Source organism: Podarcis bocagei (genome assembly GCF_964188305.1).
Source record: "Podarcis bocagei genome assembly, chromosome: 12".
Classification (NCBI taxonomy): Eukaryota; Metazoa; Chordata; class Lepidosauria; order Squamata; family Lacertidae; genus Podarcis; species Podarcis bocagei.
In genome coordinates this window covers 39451197-39473252 of record NC_138137.1, presented here as the reverse complement: position 1 = coordinate 39473252, position 22056 = coordinate 39451197, and the positions used below count along the sequence as shown (strand labels likewise).

Genomic DNA, 22056 nt, shown 5'->3' with positions numbered 1-22056 from the left:
GCACAACAATGGAGCACAGATGGAAGACTTGATCATAGAATCATAGAGTTGGAATAGACCACAAGGGCCATCGAGTCCAACCCCCTGCCAAGCAGGAAACACCATCAGAGCACTCCTGACATATGGTTGTCAAGCCTCTGCTTAAAGACTTCCAAAGAAGGAGACTCCACCACACTCCTTGGCAGCAAATTCCACTGTCAAACAGCTCTTACTGTCAGGAAGTTCTTCCTAATGTTTAGGTGGAATCTTCTTTCTTGTAGTTTGGATCCATTGCTCCATGTCCGCTTCTCTGGAGCAGCAGAAAACAACCTTTCTCCCTCCTCTATATGACATCCTTTTATATATTTGAACATGGCTATCATATCACCCCTTAACCTCCTCTTCTCCAGGCTAAACATGCCCAGCTCCCTTAGCCGTTCCTCATAAGGCATCGTTTCCAGGCCTTTGACCATTTTGGTTGCCCTCCTCTGGACACGTTCCAGTTTGTCAGTGTCCTTCTTGAACTGTGGTGCCCAGAACTGGACACAGTACTCCAGGTGAGGTCTGACCAGAGCAGAATACAGTGGCACTATTACTTCCCTTGATCTAGATGCTATACTCCTGTTGATGCAGCCCAGAATTGCATTGGCTTTTTTAGATGCCGCGTCACACTGTTGGCTCATGTCAAGTTTGTGGTCAACCAAGACTCCTAGATCCTTTTCACATGTACTTCTCTCAAGCCAGGTGTCACCCATCTTGTATTTGTGCCTCTCATTTTTTTTGCCCAAGTGCAATACTTTACATTTCTCCCTGTTAAAGTTCATCTTGTTTGTTTTGGCCCAGTTCTCTAATCTGTCAAGGTTGTTTTGAAGTGTGATCCTGTCCTCTGGGGTGTTAGCCACCCCTCCCAGTTTGGTATCATCTGCAAATTTGATCAGGATGCCCTTGAGTCCATCATCCAAGTCGTTGATGTTGAATAAGACCGGGCCCAAGACAGAACCCTGTGGCACCCCACTGGTCACTCTTCTCCAGGATGAAGAGGAACCATTGATGAGCACCCTTTGGGTTCGGTCAGTCAGCCAGTTACAAATCCACTGAGTGGTAGCATAGTCAAGACCGCATTTTACCAGCTTCTTTACAAGAATATCATGGGGCACCTTGTCGAATGCCTTGCTGAAATCAAGGTAGGCTACATCCACTGCGTTCCCTTCATCCACTGATGAAGGCAACTGCAGCGACTAGTACAAACATAAGAACTGAGATGAAAGAGGAAACCTAGAAAGGAAGCAAACGATGCCAAGAATTTCCCCACTGATACCCATATAGGGCTACCCGGAATTTCACACAAAAGATAAGACAAATAAACGAAACATCATTTCTCCAGAATAATGTATATAGGCTTAGAGATTATTATAAACGCATCCAATCCATTCTAAGAGGGATGTGGAGAAACCAATTCCAAATTATTGGACTTGCCACTTGGCTTATGAGGTACCAGGTTGATACTTTTATCAGACAGCACTGCATCAAAGATCAAGGAACCAGAGATTTAACCTTCACTTTGAAAGATTATTGATGGAAATAATGTGGCATTCTCCAGATGTTTCGGACTATGACTTTTGTCAGCCCTAGCCACCATGGCCAGTATCTCACCCAACATCCATCAGCAATAGAATTTTTCTGGGGCATTCTATATGGCTTGTTTGCGCACTCAACCAGCATTGCTTGGGCAAGTTTGTGATCAAAGAAGAAGCAAGATGGAATACGGCAAGAATTTCACCCCTGTGTGCTGGAGCCTATTTAAGGAACATTTAGCCGCTGTTCTTCATTCACTATGAATTCTTTGTATATCCAAGTGTCAATTTCAATGAAGTTACTGTTTCAATGAAATGGGGAGGTAGAGGGCAATGAGGAGGAAACCCAAATAGCATAGTGTTCACATTGTTTTGATGGACTAGCTGTTTTCATTTCTCATTTTCTGAGGAAAACTGCACACAGATTCAGCATTTTTGTTAGATTTTCTCTTGTCACTAATTCTGTCTATACAGTGGTACCTCGCAAGACGAATGCCTCACAAGATGGAAAACTCGCAAAACGAAAGGGTTTTTGGTTTTTTGAGTTGCTTCGCAAGACGATTTTCCCTATGGGCTTGCTTCGCAAGACGGAAACGTCTTGCAAGTTTGTTTCCTTTTTCTTAAAACCGTTAATACAGTTGCAACTTGACTTCGAGGAGCAACTCATAGCACGCGGTGTGGTAGCCTTTTTTGAGGTTTTTGAAGACTTTGGTGATTTTTGAAGCTTTTCCAAAACTTTTCCGACACCGTGCTTCGCAAGACGAAAAAAACCGCAAGATGAAGAAACTTGCGGAACGAATTAATTTCGTCTTGCGAGGCACCACTGTAATGGTAAAACAGAATTAAGGGTTTATGTTTAGTATATGGACCCATACACTCCCCTCTCTCCTTCCAGCCTGGCAGCCAAGATGACTGGAATTGGCCACTTCCATTCTCAGCTATGTTTGAATTCGGAAGTAAGGCTGGTGTTAACCATAGTTTATTTTAAGAAGTCAACATTCTGGACTACGATTTGATGTCAGCCTGTTTCAATAAACAACACTTTGTCAAGGTTCACTAATATCAAGAAACCATGAATAGTGGGGGGGACGGACCCAAATGCTTTCGATCTTCTTCATGTGGCTGAGCCAGAGGAGGAGAAGGGGGCACACAAGCTTGATCTTTGTAGATGTAAAACTAAACTATGGTTTACCATTATATGGTCTTTGCTGTCTGCCTAAAGTAGCCTAAGTAACAGCTCTTTTAATCTTGTAGAAAGACGCTTCAACTTCCATTCAGTAACCTGAATGAGTTGGTCAGTACAGATATGCATGACGGTATGGTTCCAAGAGCAAAACTTAAGCAGAAATGTCAAGAACACAGAATTGCTGAGACAAAAAAGTGAAATAGGTAGTGTCAGATGGCAGGGGTGGTTGCTCACGAGTAACCAGGAAGGACTCCGACTTGTCTTTTACAGGTTTTATTTCGTGCAAAAACTATTTACAGTGCAGAACCCCAAAGTTCATGTCTGCCTCAATTGCTAACAGAATCCGGGAGTGGCTTTTTCCGGGTTTGTCCCCAACATAAGAACTTCGTCACCCTCAGGCTTTTTCTTCCTTCTTTGAGCTTTACCCCTCTGCGCAAGGTGGGCAACGGAAGAGGTGTGCTTCCCTCCTGACCGGCTTGACCAGGAGCGGTGCAGGGGCTCCCCGCAGCATCCCCTGATCCCTTTCCCTCTTCCCCACTGGAGGCATGGCTTTCCCCACCACAGGAAGAGGAACTGCTTTGCAAGACTTTCGGAGGATCCCTGTATCCCAACGGCCCCTCTACCTCCCTTCCCTGTTCCAATGGCAGTTCCCTGACATCCAGCATGATGCAAAACAAGAGATCCTGAAATTCCTTGAAAGTTACAAGAGCACTGTGGTGGTATATCATCACCACTCTCTTGTCTCTTGGAAGCAGTTAAAGAATAGAGGACAACACTTTTCCTCCTCGTTTGTCCATTACTCTAGGACCCATAATTATTTAGGCACAAGATACTGGATCCTTTTATCTGGGCATGTAGTTTGATGATGAACATTGAGGATGGCTGCAGGAGGGGGCTAAGTATGTGCACCCCACACACAGCACCATTCAGCCTGACCTGCAATCTTAAGATGGCAAAATGCAGCTCAGTATATGTCATTTTCCCAGTAGTGATGTATGGAAGTGAGAGCTGGACCATAAAGAAGGCTGATCACCAAATAATTGGTGCTTTTGAATTATGGTGCTGGAGGAGACTCTTGAGAGTCCCATGGACTGCAAGAAGATCAAACCTCTCCATTCTTAAGGAAATTGACCCTGAGTGCTCACTGGAAGGACAGATCATGAAGCTGAGGCTCCAATACTTTGGCCACCTCATGAGAAGACTCCCTGGAAAAGACCCTGATGTTGGGAAAGATTGAGGGCACAAGGAGAAGGGGACGACAGAGGACGAGATGGTTGGACAGTGTTCTCGAAGCTACAAACATGAGTCTGACCAAACTGCGGGAGGCAGTGGAAGACAGGAGTGCCTGGCGTGCTCTGGTCCATGGGGTCACGAAGAGTCGGACACGACTAAACGACTAAACAACAAACAACATATGTCATGGCAAGCTTAAGTCTCTTCCTCGCTTTCCTTCAGATAAAGGATGTGCACGAAGACAGAATATTTCATTCTACAGCAATCACGACAACTGGCTACTAGTTAGGAGCCAGTTCTAATTTGAATCTGTTACCAACCAAATATCTAAAAATTGCTCACTTCTTCTTCTCTTTGTTATAGAAACTGTCCACCTACGCCTACATTTCATTTCCTGTTCTTTAGTAAATTACCAGCTGATCCCAGAACAGCTAAAACACTCAGATTCCAGATCATGTGAAACCTACGTGATTAGGCTTTTCTTTCCTTGCATCTTGGGGAAGCTACTTTACACAAAGTCAGACCACTGGTTCATGTAGCTCAGGAAGAACTGGCAGTGGCCCTCTACGGTTTCAAAAAGTAGGGTTTTTTTCCAGCCTTACCTGGAGATGCCAGGGATTGAATTTAGGACCACCTGGATGCAAATTCTAAGTTCTACCACTGAGCTGTGGAACTTCCCCCGGCTCAACACACAGAGAATGAGGGGCAGAAAGCTATGCAGGGGCAGGAGCAGGGGCAGAAGCACAGCCCTGCCAGCTCTCCAGTGCATGAAGCCCATTCACATGGAGGGCAACACATGAAGGATTATTATTACATGCTGCCTTTTCCCCTAACAGGGACTCAAGGCACCTTACAGATAAAAGAACAGCTAAAAACAAAGGGGTGGAAACAAAGAATTACAAAAATTAATATGGAAGGCACTTTAAATATATATAAAGATTTATTTAAAACATACAGATGTTTAGAATAAAAATACCTCGGCACCAGCTTTTTGTCAAAAGCTTTTGAGTCTCAAGTATATAACCAACATACATGTTTACTGGCAGTCTCAAGCAATTCTGAAAACATTATTATAGAGGACTTCCTCTTTGCAGAGTAATGTCAATTCGTTCTCAAAAATGCTTGCTCTTCTCATGCTTAACAATTCTAAAATTGAAGCAATACTTTCTACCAATTTACCAAAGACTGTTCAGACCAACAGGCCTGTAATTTCCTGCATTGTTCCAATGGGTTTTTTTTAGTTGGCATTACAGTGGTTACCTTCCAATTCTCTGGTATGAAGGGTTATTTTAGTCAGAAGCTTTAAAAAGTAAAATTCCCTTTTTCTTCTTAGTTTCTCAAAGGACTCCGTTTGAGACTCACTCTGACAGTGAAGAAAACATGTCACCATATCCTTGGCCTGCACTGATCTTAAGCCAGGGAAGGCCTAGCTGCTCGCATCCCATCTAAGATATCAGTTTTGCATTGTCACAATTGACCAGACTGCACCTTTCTGAAGCTCAGTCTTTTCGGTACACATCTTGCGCTTCTGGTTTAGCACTACATCACCAAACAGCAAGTATAAAAGCTGCAACACGGCGTCAGCAGAGACCTTATAGTCCTGTCAAGACTCCGACAAAATGATACCAATCCAACTGGAACTCCTACCTGCCTAAAGAGGTAAAAGGTAAAGGTAAAGGACCCCTGACAGTTAAGTCCAGTCGCAGACGACTCTGGGGTTGCGATGCTCATCTCGCTTTACAGGCCGAGGGAGCCGGCGTTTGTCCGCAGACAGTTTTTCTGGGTTATGTGACTAGCATAACTAAGCCGCTTCTGGCGCAACGGAACACCAAAACCAGAACAGCGCACGGAAACGCCGTTTACCTTCCTACCGCAGCGGTACCTATTTATTTAATTGCACTTTTTTGGCATGCTTTCGAACTGCTAGGTTGACAGGAGCTGGGACCGAGCAACGGGAGCTCACCCCGCTGCGGGGATTCGAACTGCCAACCTTCTGATCGGCAAGCCCAAGAGGCTCAGTGGTTTAGACCACAGCACCACCTGCACCCCACCTAAAGAGGTAGAAAGCCCCAAACACTTTGTATTCATTGTGTCTATTCCAGCCAAGATCCACTTTTCCATAACAGCCCAAATGAAGATCACTAGCCTTCAAGAAGATTTGGTTAATTATATTTTTCATACATATGGCACATGTTCACACTTACCTAACTTCCCATAAGGGAACTCTGCACTCCACCCAGGTTGCCTGGTAACTCTGACATCAAGGCATGATGCATGATGGGGCATCGCAAGAGAGTAGCATCGTGCTAGCTGCGATTTTGGGAGACCTAAAACAGGGGAAAGTGAGATTGCAGTCAATGTGTATAATGGTTCTTTTGTAATAGGTCATTCCAATTACAGTTGTCAGATTGTTCCATTTCAAAAATTATGCAAGTGACCTATAAGAAAGCCAAGTTCTTGCATTACATACAAAACAAGGGGCACATGTTTTCTCACTTGCATGGGGGGCGGGCTGTAAAATCAAAATACCACTCAATTTAAACCACCAGAACCACCTTGAAATTAAAAAGTAGACATAGAACCAAACTAAACAAAAAATCACTTGAAACTATAGTTAGAAACTATTCAGGTGTCTTGCCAAAGCATCAATTAAAATCACAGTATTCCACCACTTAGGAAACTGTAGGAGAAAAATATGGTGTAATTACTGAGAGCATCAGCAGAATTAGGATATTATTTCACATCCAAATTTCCAGATCCTATTCTTCTTAATACACTTCTTAGCTAGTTTAGTTTTCAATTCAACAACAGGAAATAGGTGCTGCAAACACATGGAGGTGATAATCGGTTATTATATTTCAGCGAGCTTTCTTGTTATAGCATGGGATTACATGGAAAAACCTGTCTCATTAAACTGTCAAGATGTAGTTACTGACTAGAACTAGAAACTGAAAGAATACTTCTTCTATAGAGACACAGATGAATAAAGCATGGTTTGTAAGGATCATCAACAAGCTTCAAAGTAAATGTGATGGTTATATGTTCACATTTAAAATAATATATATGGAAGTATTTATTACCCTCTGGAACAGAACAAACCAAGATAGTAAAATTCAACAACATCTCTCTACACAACAAACAATAAATTTTGAACACACACAAGAAGCATTCTGTGAATGTGCCTATTGACAAAGCTGAATGATCAAGCTGGTCTCCTGGTCATTCACAGCTTCACTCAAGAGAAAAAAATGAAAGTACGAAGTCAACATTTTAGGGATTGTTTACAGAAGAATAGGAAATCTGAGGCCCTCCAGATGTTGTTGAACTCCAAATCCCATCAGCTCAAGCCAGCATTGGCCAAGGGTCAGGGATGATGGGAACTGTTGTCTAACAATATCTGGAGAATAGGTTCCTCACCTCTTGCCTAAACTGTACTTCTCCACTTGAAAAATTATAGGTTATAATTATAGAGCACCTTACACTATAAGTATTTTGAGGCAGATGCCAATCAATATTAGAGGGCATCTCTTAATATATTGACTTTCAGTGTTTTTACCACTGTGCCCTCTCCATATCATGGAGCCACTGAAGTTAGTCAATCACAGACCATTTTATTTGGGGGGGGGGCAGAAAACAAGACCAATACAGATCCCATATAAAAATATCGCATATGCAAAAATATCTAAACTAGATGGTAACCCCTGGATATGTTTGTTTAAAGAATAAAAGCTCTAGCACTTTTTAAACAATATTGTTTATGATTTTAAAACACGGAAGAGACGTCATTGTGGCAGAAGCATCACATCCTTTTAGAGCTCATTTGGATTCAGTGAAGCCACTGAGGAGAAGAAAAATAAGAAGGCTGCATTTGCACATAAGAAGGTAAGCCAAGAACCTTGGCTTAATAAACCATACCAAGTAAGAGCTGCATGCTCACGCATGCAGCCTAACTACTTATGCTTCATCCCACCACATTTGCACAAGCAGGTAAACAACACAGGAAGGGGACTCATAGCATTTAACAAGCTAATACTCATACACCAATGATAAACCTTGTTTCAAGGCAGCTTGTGGTCCTGGCTTGTTAGAAAGAAACAGACAGACAGACAGACAAACAAACAAACAAACAAACAAACAATAACCTCTAGTCCAGATGCATCACTAAGCTATTGGCTGCCTGGCTTTGTTTATCCACTCACATAAAGGAGAAAGCAGGTCGGGCTATGTGAATGGTGTGCTTTATGAACTCAGGGTTCTTGGCTTATCATCCTGCTAATGCAACCATAAAGTGATATTAACCAAATGTGATTTTAGAAACTTACAGATGCTTGCAGGGAGTAGAAAGGAATGGAGAGAAAAGTGCCCGAGTCAAAGGGGAACTGAAGATTAAAAGATAAATTGATCTGAGGCTCTATAGGCAGCATTACATGATGGATAATGGGCAAAGGGCCATGTTTAAAAGTGCTTGACATAAAGTTAACATAAAAAGGAAGTCGTACTACATTCCACATGTCAGCAGCATTCCTTTCCAGTAGTTAGCACATTAAAACTGAAAAAGATTATCTCTAGTCCTTGTGAAATGCACATTCCTTACAGGTGGACATTTATATCAGTTTCCTCCCCAAGGTGAAAGGTTATCTGTGGTCATATTAGCAAACAGCTGCTTATGATCTGAGTTGTATACTACTCTTGGAAATCTCCCAATGCATGCTAAATGAAACCATGTGCCCTTGATGTTCTGCTTCCAGTATGTCAAACCCGGCACATTTCTATTCCTAATACTCCTCATTTTAGATACAAGGTTTGCGCAAGAACAATGAACTTGGTTTGAACTTTAAAGCAGGATATTATGCATTTAATTAAGCGTATCCAACTTTTAAGATGGATACATTGGGATTTATGAAGACCTTTAATCTCAAAATGCAGAAGATGAGAAATGGCAAAGCAATATTTTGCAGCCTCCAAGGAATTCTCAGTTAAACAGACATAGATAACATACAACGCAGAGGAAATTCTCTGAGTCGCAGACTCTCTTCAGATTTTCTCAGCCATTGAAGCCTCCTCTCTTGCTGCTCCTTTGCAATGTCTAAAACAGCTCTCAGAATTTTCCATGTCTCTTTGAGATAAGAGCTCCAAGAATACATATATGAGCTGGCTTTTACCAAGTCACACCATTGGTCTACCTACTGGGAGCAGGGTCTACAATGACTGCATTCACATGTAATAACTTATCAGCCCACGTCTTTCCTCCCATCGCAGGAGTAGCTAAACGAACTAGGAAGGAACTAGATCAGATTATGCTATGTCTGCATTCAGTCATGTTTAAGAGATCAGGAGCAAGACTGCAGGATTGCACCTGGTTAAGGTTATATCCACACAACACATTTAGGGCACTCTTATAACACCTTAACAGTCATGACTCTACACACACACATACACACAAAGAATTCTGTCAAATCTAGCTTGTTAAGGATGCTGAGAGTAGATCCTCAGAAAGCTACAATTCCAAACACCCTTAAACTACAGTTCCCATGAGTCTTTGCCTTGACAGTCATAATGGATTTATCTATGGTGCAGGTGTAGCTAAAGACATGCACCTCCATTGCATACTGGTTCTGTAATAGCTATTCCCTTTCATTACAGTGGTACCTCCGGATGCAAACAGGATCTGTTCCGGAGCCCTGTTCACATCCTGAACGCAACATAAGTCACGACGGCGCATCTACGCGGGTCGCATTTTGCCGCTTTCACGCATGTGCGTAATGTCACTTTGAGCGTCTGCGCATGCGTGAGTGGCGAAACCCAGAAGTAACGAGCTCCATTACTTCCGGGTTGCCGCAGAGTGCAACTCGGAAGCGCTCAACCCGAAGCACATTCAACCCGAGGTATGACTGTATTTTAAATGCTACCTCCCGTGCATTCTTCAATGTATTCCTTCAATAATCATCATCATAGTCAAGAGGAGGAGGGTTTAAAAAGCCCACAACTCATCTTCATCAAGTAATTAATTTTTTATCTTTCCTGCTTGTTTATAGAAATTAAGTTGCTGCAAAAGTTTTAAAACAACCTTATGATCTACTTTTCCATTCTGATGAGATATGCATCAAATATTTCATTCAGGATTATTCCTACTTAATATAGAAGTTATCAAAACCAATGAGGGAGAAAAAGATAAAATGCAGCTGTGCTTTAATATTTTACAGCATCACACTTGTACATCTGATATACACTCAATCAAGCTTAACCTTATTTAATGCCCTTGACAAATATCCCCTCAGAATTTTTAAGTACATCAGGCAAACACATAAAATATTGACGCAAAAACTTCCCACCACCAACCCAAAGGGGGCAGGGAGAGATTGATGGATTGATTGAGATTTGGTCCAAAAATGTTGCCAGCAATGTTTTTATAGGCTTTATTTGTGCTCGTAGACAGCGGCAGAACTCACCCCAGTAACCTTTAAAATTGCTTTGCATGTGGAAAACAGCACTGATCCTACAGCATTGGGCAATAAACACAAGCAGGAAAGCTACATGTTTACTAATAAAAGCCAAACTTTGCATCTTGAGTAGAATGTCATGATAAATACACACAAAGGAGTGTTTGTATCATGGGCTAGGAATTGGGCTAGGAGTGGGTCACGCTGGGTTAGGAGTTACACCCAGCTATCATCATTAACCACATTTATATCCAACGCTTCCCTCTCTACAGGGCCCCCGGTGGCATTCATGGTTCTGCTTTGTAGATGGAGTGATAGGGACTAGCCAAGGTCAACCAGTTTCATTAATGCTGCAGATTTTACTCTGGGCCCCACTGGCTGTAATCTAACACTCTTAAGAACTACAGTACTCTGATTCTCCTCTGCCTGAGCTCTAGGGAAAGGGAACGGTTTGTTGGTTTGTTTGACATCTTCCACACACATATCCAAAGGTGATGTACAAATTGCTATTTAGAAAGCAGCTAAGACAGCATAGTGCTGACACTAGAGTCTTGGGGGTGTAATAGGAGGAAGATTTGGGGCAGTGCAATAAAAGTCATTAGGGATTCCTTAATCAACTCCACTGGATGCAGGAGTGGGGAACTTGCGGCCCTTCAGAGGTGGCTGGACCAGACCTCCCTTAATCCCTGGCCACTGGGCATGTTGGCTGGGGATGATGGGAGTTGTAGTTCAGCAACATCTGGAAGGCCACAGGTCCCTCCCCCACAGTAGACCCAACCTTATCGTCAAGGCTTCAGTCCCAGCCATACTTACCTGGGAGTAAGTCTAATTTGAACTCCCTCTGCCTTGCTTTTGAACAGACATGTGCTCCAAGTAACTTCTAGGTGACCACTGAAACCAGCACATACAAGTGCAAGAACTGTGAAGTAGCAGCAACATCCCAAATGCTACCTTTAGGGTTCATTTCTACATCTCCTACTAAACATCTGGCAGAACCTTCTGGCAGAAAGAGCTTTTTGACAATGGAACAGAGCTGGTGGGCTCTCCTTCCCTGGAGGTTTTTAAGCAGAGGTTGGATGGCCATCTGCCATGTATGATCTAGTTGGGATTCCTGCATTGCAGTGGTTGGACTAGTTGACACTAGGGGTCCCTTACGCGTCTATGATTCTATTATTCCATCTCAGGAAGAACAGGTGTTTTTTGTAATAATAATACTAATAAAACTAAAAGTGACAAGACGCTTGAGGTTTTGTCCTGGAAGGCACCTAGAAGGCAGCAACAACAGACAACGCAACTGGAAAAGGCAAAGAGATAACCATGAGGCTGATTTGCCCCAAACCCATTGTTAGGATGTATGGGGGGTTGTATTTTGCAGCAAAAGGTGACATTTCAGAAAGCATTCAGTAAAATGTTAGCTAAAAAACAGTGCTCAGATCAGTTTTTGCCAAAGAATCAGGTCGCCTTCCCTGCTTTTGGCAAAGGATTTGCCAAGGAACCCATTTTCTGGGTTCCTCATGTTGCTGCAGACTGCAGCAGCTACTTATAAGAGGCAATCAGAAGGCACTTTCCTGTAAGATACAAAGTGCAATCCCCACCCACATCTCTTGGCAAGGGCTTTGCCAAAAAGAAGAATTCTCAATATTGCAGCAAAAGGTGCAAAATTGCTCAGCAGTTTCCTTTCACCACTCACAGTGCAATCCTAACCATGTTTACTCAGAAGTCAGTCCTACTGTATTCAAATGGGGGTTTACTCCCAGGTAAGTGAGGTTAGGATTGCAACCTTAGCCAATTTCTCTTGCTACAAAAGCCCAATTAAGATATATAATCTGTTCTCTTAAGAGCTGAAGGATATCACAGAGCTAGTTTTAAGCATTACTATAAATAAAGCTTAGCTGAATCATGTGAAAAATAAATAAATCCATGTTTGCTCTTTCTGTAAGCCAGCCTAGAAATTCTGAATCGAAGGGCGATATAAAAACTTTATAAAAGTTCAACTGAGACCTATCTTCATATTCCTTCCCTTTCATACGCAACTTAGCCCTCAAGCCAAACACTCCCAGAAGACAGGGGGAAACAGGACTGGCATGCAACTGACCACCTATTATTACATGAATTATTGTCAGATATGTCATGCTGGCTCAGGGAATTGGCTTGCCATGGATTTAGCACAATTGCCTTTAAAAACAATACACTTTTCATTTGCTATTAAGTTTTATTTATTTTCAGTTTAAACAGAAACAAAGCAAATTATAACTGACCCTGGTGGTCGAGGGTAAAAACCAAGCAGAAGAACTGTGAGTAACTCACTGAATACTTATAGAAACTTTACCTAACTTTGTTAAATCATAATAGCAAGATTGGGCACAGAGCTTCTCTACCTCACTCCTAGGCTTAGTTATTAGCCTCAGCAGGTCTATAGCATCTTGTAGCGTGAAGTAACGCTATGTGAAGTCATACCAAGCACATCGTAAGCTCCAAACACACTAATATAGTATGATTTTTGGCCCTTAGAGATTCACCTGCTTAAGCACCACAGAGTTTTGAAAATGACTCAAACAGCTCTTACCTCCTCTCACAGCAGCCTCACACTCTTTACCTTGGCAGCTCACACTGTCCTGTGACTCTCAACACACACATCTGGGGGGATCTTTCTGCTTTCTGCATCTCCAAAGAAATCTGCCAGACTCCAACCATGGAAGAGGACGCCAAGAGGACGTTAAGAAACAAGCATGCATTTGCAAAATTAAGCCTCTGTAGAAAAAAACAAACACAGAACTATATACATATGGATGTGACCTTTACTCAGTGAAAAATACCACAACTGAGTACAGAGTATTTGAAACAGTGCTATTTGTCGATATCCCTTACATAGGGTAACAGTGACAACATTCAGAAGCCATGCTAGACCTTGGGACCCCTCTCCTTCTCCAGTGTGATCCTAAACAGAAGGTTCCACTTTCAATTGACCACAGTTTAGCATGACATCCAAGGCCTAACATCTGGTTAATGTTAACTACAATTTGTTTAAACAAGACAGATTTATAACCAAGGGTTTGAAGTTGACTTGATTAAAACCAACCATAGTTCACATTAACAACAGTTTGTCGGATTCAGACGATACAAGTTTAGTTAAGTAAAAAAATGAAATTTCTGTCCAAAGACACCACAAGCTGTAACCAAAGGGTGGTTGTTGGCTTGCTGAAATAGCTTGTTAGGGGAAACAAAGCACAAGCCAGGATTCAGACATAACGCTAAGCAAAAACCATGCCTTAGCTCACAGCAACGCAGTAGCACGCGAAGCAGGGTAGCAGCAAGGCACCTGAAATTTTAGCCCTGTGCAGAAGCTCAATGTGTTGTTAAGCTCAACTGCGCTTTACAGTGACTTGTGAACTAGTCCAGTGTCATTAAGGACAAGGCTATCAATGGTGACTAGCCATGGCGGCTATGTCCTCCTGCCACTGCTGGAAGCCATATGCTTTTGTGTACCAGTTGTTGGGAATCTAGTGGAGAGTGTGCTGCTGCATTTAGGCCCAGCTTGCAGTGTTCCCATAAGCATCTGGTTGGTCACTTTGAGAAGAGGATGGTGTACTAGATTAAACCCTGGTCCAATCCAGTAGGGCTCTTCTTATGTTCTTATCTACAAATCCCATCCCCCCTGGATTGTAGTCCAATAATGCTGGGAACCCAAGGTCAGGAGAAAGTGGTTTTTAGCATGATACGTGATGCAGGCCAGTGAAAGCATTGCAGGCCCTTCACCATACCCATGTCTCCCCTAATTTTCTCACCCTGACTTTTAAGTCTCACCAGAAATCCCCAGGTAATTAGCAAATGTGAGACTTACAATGCAACGCAGCTCCCTTTTGACCTTTCCCATTCACAACAAGCCTACTAAATTTTGTCTGCTTAAGGACATTACTCATCTCAACTTCTTTTAAAAACCTGAAAGTGATTCAAATGAATGTTCTTCAGTGACACACAAATGTCTATTTTTGACTCCATTTTGAGCAATCATCGTAGCTGGGAACTTCAATGCAGTAAGGTTGAATGCAGTTTTAAACATGTAGGGTTATAGAATAATAGACCTGCAGAGTTGCAAGGAATCTAGTCCAATGCCCTGCAATGCAGGAATCACAGCTAATGGTTGGTTGGGTGCCAAGAGGCACTAGTGGAAGAAGTTCTGGCAGTAAACTGCAGCACAAGAGCAAGAAGAAATTTCTATGTGACATTGTGCAAGAAAGTGGGTTGCATCCAACTAAGTTCTAGTCAAAGTAGACACATTAAAATGAATGGCTCTAAGTTAACTAAGTGAAGTAGGTTAGGCTGAGAGGCAGTGATTGGCCCAAGATCACCCAGTGAACTTCCTGGCTAAGTGAGGATTTGAACCATGGTTTCCCTGGTCCTAGTCTGACATTCTAACCACAACACCAAACTGACTCATGTGTAAGAACTAAGCACACTTTCAACTCAGTTCTGTGTTAATAAATATTGTCTGCCAATAAGGAAGAAAATCAAAGTTTAGGTGCTAAAATTTATGTGCAGCAAGCTATCACATAAAGTACAAGGGCAGTTTAATTGCCTTCATTGAGATTAGCTGCTGCTGTACTATGCAATAGCTATTTCTCAAAAGGTAATAATACAACAAAGTTGAAAAGCATTTTTCTCTCCTAAGGATTTGCCAAGTAAAAAGCAGTTTGTCTGGAGAGATCAAACGCATGCTGCACATTGAAAGCAGTACCTTCCAGACAGCTATATCACAACTTCTGGTAGTTGGGCCTCCTAAATAGTTTTTCTCTAATTGGCAAGTGAAGTGAAGCAAACCAAGGGAAAAGTCAGAGTGATTGCATCACAACAGAAGCATAAATGCAAGAACTGCAAAGTAGTTTATGCTGTTGTATCCATGAGCCTTTAAAAAGAAAGGTCTATGGCTTTTTGTACCTTCTATTTCAGTCCAATAACTCAAGTGTTTCTTCAGGCTAGTGTTCTACTTTGTGCAGGATGCTGTCAAAACCTTTTACGCCATTCAAGTAGCTACTGAATTCACTCTCTGATACATCTTACAATGCACGTAGAAGCTTCTTACATCTAGACGCTCTATACCATACAGTATTTCCTAAAGCAATTAATAAATGCCCCGGTATTAATAAAGACCCATTCTTACCATCCTTCACTTTAGTCCTAAATTATGCAACAGCCCTGCCATTTGCACAGTACAACTCCGAAGAGTTTTATTTGTAGTCACTCAACTTGCTTCAATACAGAGTTTCTACTATTTCCAGAACTAGCTATTAACTAAAGATACCCAAGGTGGGTTATTTGCTCTGAACAAGAAGCATGCTCCTTCTTCCCAAGGAGCCCCAAGGTTTATGAGAACTGCTTGAGCATGCCAAGGGAGCATAAAAGTGACACATGTTTCAGCTTTGTCAGAATGAGAGAGGGGAGTTATTTAGGTTCAAGGAGAAGAGGCTCATTAATTGGGGTTGTCAACACAGCGTCCTCCAGATGTTATTGAACTTATTAGTCACAACCAGTATGGCCAATGATCAGGGATGATGGGTGCTGTAGTTCAGCAAACATCTGGATTAGACTATTACCCAAGGCTTTTGATACATTTCAGGCTCTAAACCCCCATCCATTAGACGGAGGTGAATTACTCTGCTACCTAGAGCAGTGTTTCCCAACCGGTGTTCCGCGGCACACTTCTGTGCCGTGAGACATCGGCTGGTGTGCCGTGGGAGGGAGGCGGGCGAGTCGGGCGGCGAGAGGCGGCGGCGGCGAGGATCCGCGTCGAGCCGGGGGCGGCTCCGCGGTGGTGGTGCCGAGCGGCGGGGCAGCGCGCGCAAAAGGGAGGAGCGCGAGACAGCGGAGGAGGAGGAGGCCGGCATGTCCGGGCAGCAGCAGCAACAGCAGCAGCAGCAACTCCCGCCGCCGCCCCCTCCTCCGCCCGCTATCGCCGCCACCACCACAACAGCCACCGCCGCCTCAGCTGCCGCCGTCCCTCAGTCCCTCGCTCTGCTGCCTCCTCCCACCCCGGCAAGGGGGAGGGAAAAAACTTTCACTTTTGTGCGTCCCTCCCGGCGTGACGCTGCGCGCTGACGTCACGGGGCGGGGCTTTAATGGTGGTGTGCCGCGAGATTTTTTTCCGGTAAACAGGTGTGCCGTTGCCCAAAAACGTTTGGGAAACACTGACCTAGAGATCTAATGTCATTAAGACAGATGAGAGAAGAGGCAAGTTACGTCACATTGGGCTGTTGAAGACACAGCACTACTCTCCTTTTAACTTTGGTAAAAGAATCCAGGGATGGCTTGCCACTGTTTTCCCTCTACTTGCAAAACTGTTCCCCTCTCAGAGGGAAAGTCCATCTATTTTCCACCCTCTCTTAAATGACATTAATGAAAACATTGAAACTAAATGTTAATCCAAGTCTCCCATTTTAAACAGGTTCAGAAACCCACTTTTATCCCCAGTTCAGTTACTGGTTATAGCCCCTACACACACACACACACACACACACACACACACACACATTCAATTGATAACACGTCCCCAAATAAATCATTATGCAGAAGGACTTCATCTGTCCTGCAACTACCAGAAACCATTTTCATTGATTGCCTCCTTACTTCTACGTACACAGAGAGAAACCATTTTTCTCCCATCCCAATCTGTTGAGACCTTTAATAGTTTTATAATGGTGATTTATAATTATAAATCTCTTGTGCCCTGTTCTTAATATTATTTTTGGATGAGTAAATGAGCATGCCTCAGTTGCTTTATGGTTACAGCCAGATGTTTTGGACTACGATTCCCTTCAGCACCAGCAAGCGGAGGCATGTTGGCTGGGGCTCATAGGAGTTGTGGTCCAAAACTTCTGGGAGGCACCAGGTTGGAAAAGGTTTCGTCAGCAATGGGATGATGCTCCAGTTCCTTGCTATTTCAGCTGTACTTTTCTATTACTTATCCACAGATCCACAGCCTCATTTAAGAGACGGGCACAACAGATACAGAGTGGTATTAAAATTGCCTGCTGTTTCCACCTTCTTCAATGTAATTCCCGACACGATTTCATCTCTCCCCACCCAACTCAACTGCAACACGTTTTCCCCAAATTTCTCTCTATATCCCATGGTAAGGGTAAGGGTAAAGGACCTCTGGACGGTTAAGTACAGTCAAAGTCGACTATGGGGTTATGGCACTCATCTTGCTTCCAGGCCAACAGAGCTGGTGTTTGTCCACAGACAGCTTTCTGGGTCATGTGGCCAGCAGGACTAAACTGCTCCTGGCGCAACAGGACACCGTGATGGAAACCAGAGTGCACGGAAACACCATTTATCTTCCTGCCACAGCAGTACCTATTTATCTACTTGCACTGGCGTGATTTCGAACTGCTAGGTTGGCAGGAGCTGGGACAGAGCAATGGGAGCTCACTCCGCTGCGGGGATTCGAACCGCTGAGCTTCTGATCAGCAAGCCCAAGAGGCTCAGTGGTTTAGACCCATGGTAGTTCTGGGTCATCATCACAGCCAATTTAAAGCATGCATGCATGGATCCATCCATGAAAGTTAATAATTTTTGTCCCAATGTGTTATCAAAACGATGTAAAGGAACAAGCAGTTTTCTAATGCTGCCTGCATCTCTTTAAAATGGTTCCATTTAAGAAGATGTGCGTCCTAGTATCAGTTCCCTGAGCCAGAGAGTATTTCATGTCAATAGACCAAAAAACAACAACATTCTTTCTCTCCATTCTATAGCCATTTGGCAGCAAACAGTGAAGCAAATAAAGCTCCTCTATTGCAGATTCTTAGGGATGAGCATCTACAATATAAAACACTCCCCTTTAACTAGCACACTTTGCAACATGTGCCAAAACCTTCATAGTATTGTATAAAACAGAATACTTGGAGAAAATCATTGTTTCATGGCACTGGATCAGACCTCTTCAGATTTCCACAGCATCCTTATAAACTAACTCTTCAGCAGGGAGAACACTGTAAAAATTATCTTGCACGTCTACAAAACAGTTAAATCCACTTTTCTCATTTAACAGTACATAACTTCTTCCTTCGATTTATCAATCTACCCCTCTCTCTCTCTCTCTGATCCTCTATTGTTACCTCCAGATTGATGCCATTTCTTGTTATGTTCATCTTCTGAGCCACTTAATCCTTAGGGACCATGCTGTGAAGAGACAAAAGCCCCACGGGAGCACCTCCTGGGCAAAGGCTACAGCCGGAAGGAGAGGCAGGGAAGCTCAGAAGATAGGCCCTGAGCAAGAGAGAAAAACTGGAAGGGCCAGAGTGCTTATTGGAAATATAGCTTCCAGAAGAAAGTTAATGGAGCAGGGGTGGGGAATATTCCAGCCCAAGGGGCCACATTCTTTACTGAGCAACCTTTCAGGGGCCACAAAGCCAACAGTGGGCAGAGCCAAGGATATCATTCTTTGTACACTAGCAACCATGCGAAAGTCATGAGATTCCTACAAATACACAGCTCAAGCCTACCACAGTTCAAGAGCACATTTCATAAAATAAAAGCATGTGAAGAGCATAAAACAGGACCACTAATGGGTGTTCCCTGGGGAAACCATGGCATGATGACATTCCCAAGGGCCAGACAAAAAGGTGTAGAGGGCCACATTCAGCCTAGACCTGAGGTTCTTCACTCCTGTAGGCAGGCATGGGGAGTCTGAAATGGGGTGAGAGCGTGATCGACCAGAGGTCAAGAGCAGAATCAGAAAACGAAAGTACGACGAAAGAATTACTGGTTCTGAATTCCACTGTCAGCTCCAATGTGGCTTAGAGAGTCTGTCAACTTGCTGGTGGTGAATACGGTTTTACTTGGGTGGACGTCTTTTGCATGCTGGGGTCCTGAGCCTACTATTACTACGCCTCCTGCTTCACACAATCTTGTGTGATATTGAACTGTCCCTTCTCGCATCTAGAGGTGACCTTAGCAACTCGGCAGATGACAAGCGCGCTACTTGACAGTCAAGAGGGAGTTCACAAAATCCCGACATCATCATAAACAGCCTTGGCAGTTTCTCCTAACACCTCACAATGCCACATTTGATGCAGACATCTTTTCCTGCCACTTTGTCCTGAAGTTACAGCCACAATCCTAACAGGACGGATATTTCAATTAAATGCCATCAACAATAGCAGAAATACATATGGGATTTTCAGCCGAGTAACATACAGCAAGGGCATATGTACTCTTTAGTCACAAATACTTCCTACCGGAGAGAAAATGTCCATGTAACACACACACTGTGTGTGTGTGTGTGTGTGTGTGTGTGTGTGTGTGTGTGTGTGTGTGGCAGGTCTCCTAAAACACAGCAGCCAAGTGCAATTTTTTTCATCTTCAAATGACTGCATCTCATTTCAAAAGCAGTCTGTAGAAAAGGCAGTCAATTAGAAGTAAAGCAAATTAGAAGAACAATTTAGTACATACATCTGCAAAGATAAAAGGAGACTATTTTCTTTTGTAGGCACTGCAATGTTAAGACATACCACAGTAGACTGTTTCTGATAATATGACAGCTAATTTCTTCTAAATAGTCGGTTGAAAATTAGATAATTTTAAAAATACAGCTACTCCAGCGGTTCTTAAAGGGTGTGGCACGCCATACTGGTGTGGAAGGAGAGAATGGCAAGCGTGACAGGAGTATTCAAGGCCAATTAAAGAAACATTTGAACAATTCAGTGTAGTATATTACAGTATCAAAATATTTTTTTATTTGCAGAATATAGATAGATATTCAAAAAGAGAGCAAGAGCATCAAGTTATACTGAGAACAATCCTAGCTGAGATCCAGAATAGTTGACTGAAAAGAGTGCTGGAGAATAGCACTGGCTAGTCTTCCGCAGTTCTCCATGACATATTGTTGTGAACAGTGATTATCAACTGGCAAATATGAAAGATCAGAAAAGAGAAAGGCTTCTTTGTGTTAATGAGAAGATGAGAGTTTGTTGGTCTCAAACTAGACCTGATATAAATGAGATTGCCCAGCAAAAGGAAACTCACACACCTCAATGAGTTTATATACATACTTAAGGTACATATGCAAGAAACTCGTTTATAATTATATTTGGGGAATGATTCATGTTCCTATGTAGCTGCATTGTTTTATCCTTTCTGGATGTTCCAGGATCATATTATAAAGCAGTTATGTTCTATGTTATAAATCGAGCACTGCTAGGAGTTGTTTCCTTCTGACAACGTATTTCTTATCAATAAAAAATTCAGTGTGGCATGAGCAAATTTTTATTCTGAAAATGCGGCCCAGGGGGGAAAGGTTTGAGAACCACTGAGCTACCCTAATGCCTCATTTTTGTTGTAGCAGAAGTTTTAGGAGTTAGGAGAATGCCTTGATCTGTGTTTTACACTAAGAATTGAAATATTCTCATCTTGAGCGTGTAATTATATAACTGTTCCACGGACTACAAGTGATGACCTGTCAAGAGGTGACCTTGGAGCAGGATTAAGTGTTTCACTTCATGTTTGCTTTACCAAATATGGTTTGGGGGTGGGGGGAGGCGGTGTTCTGAGACCAAATGCACCATTACCACAGAATTGCGTATTAGACATTCTATGGTAAAACTGAAACTAAAGGGAGAAAATGTATTAATATGTTGTCACAAAGAATTAGGAAGTTAGGCATCAATCAGTCACAGGAAACGCAAATAAATTTTATCTTTGGTTAAACGCAGACCCCGAAGTTGCTTGCTGAAAGGGCAGCGGTACAAATTGACCTCTGTTTCACCTGCCTAGCAGCCTGCACTGAGTCTTGTCACTGTGACCATTTCACAGTGAAGTTCCTATGAAGAGCCTGGCAGAGGAGTATAACAGGTGCTCATGAATTCTGAGATGAAGTAGAGTGCCTTGGAGGGCTGTTGGGCAACAGTACAAAGTGGCAAGAGTTGAACCAGGATCTTCTGAAGTGCTTTGTTATGCTTTAGCAATCCTAACATTTTTAAAAGAAAAATGTGCTGACAAGTACCAGTATCTACTGAAATAAATAAAAAAACTAACCTCTCTAAGGGACGCGGGTGGCGCTATGGGTTAAACCACAGAGCCTAGGACTTGCCGATCAGAAGGTCGTGGTTCGAATCCCCGCGACCGGGTGAGCTCCCGTTGCTCGGTCCCTGCTCCTGCCAACCTAGCAGTTCGAAAGCATGTCAAAGTGCAAGTAGATAAATAGGTACTGCTCCAGCGGGAAGGTAAACGGCATTTCCGTGTGCTGCTCTGGTTCGCCAGAAGTGGCTTAGTCATGCTGGCCACATGACCCGGAAGCTGTACACCGGCTCCCTCGGCCAATAAAGCGAGATGAGCGCTGCAACCCCAGAGTCGGTCATGACTAGACCTAATGGTCAGGGGTCCCTTTACCTTTACCTTTAACCTCTCTAAGCTTGCCATACAATGCCAAGGAGAGAGGATGGGTGAAATGAGAGCAAGCCCCAGAATGGGGAGAGGGCAAAGGGCCAAGCTTTTCAGGCCAACTGGCCATGCTTGTAATCAAAGGGAATGGTTTTCCCTGGAAAACAATCCCTTTTTATTTCTTCCCACCTACAAATCAACTTTTAAAAAGTTCCTAGCACAAATGCCCCTGGACCTATTTGCCTGTAATTCAGCAGGTTTCTCGCCAGGG

At 43.1% G+C, this 22056-nt stretch overlaps 1 protein-coding gene across 1 annotated transcript in view; it reads right to left on the bottom strand.

The window, feature by feature from the left end:
- Positions 1–22056, bottom strand: part of KIAA1217 — a 375624-nt gene that overhangs the window by 345372 nt on the left and 8196 nt on the right. The window contains 1 exon segment of the mRNA XM_081163126.1: positions 6177–6299. Coding sequence (XP_081019252.1) covers positions 6177–6299 — 123 coding nt within the window.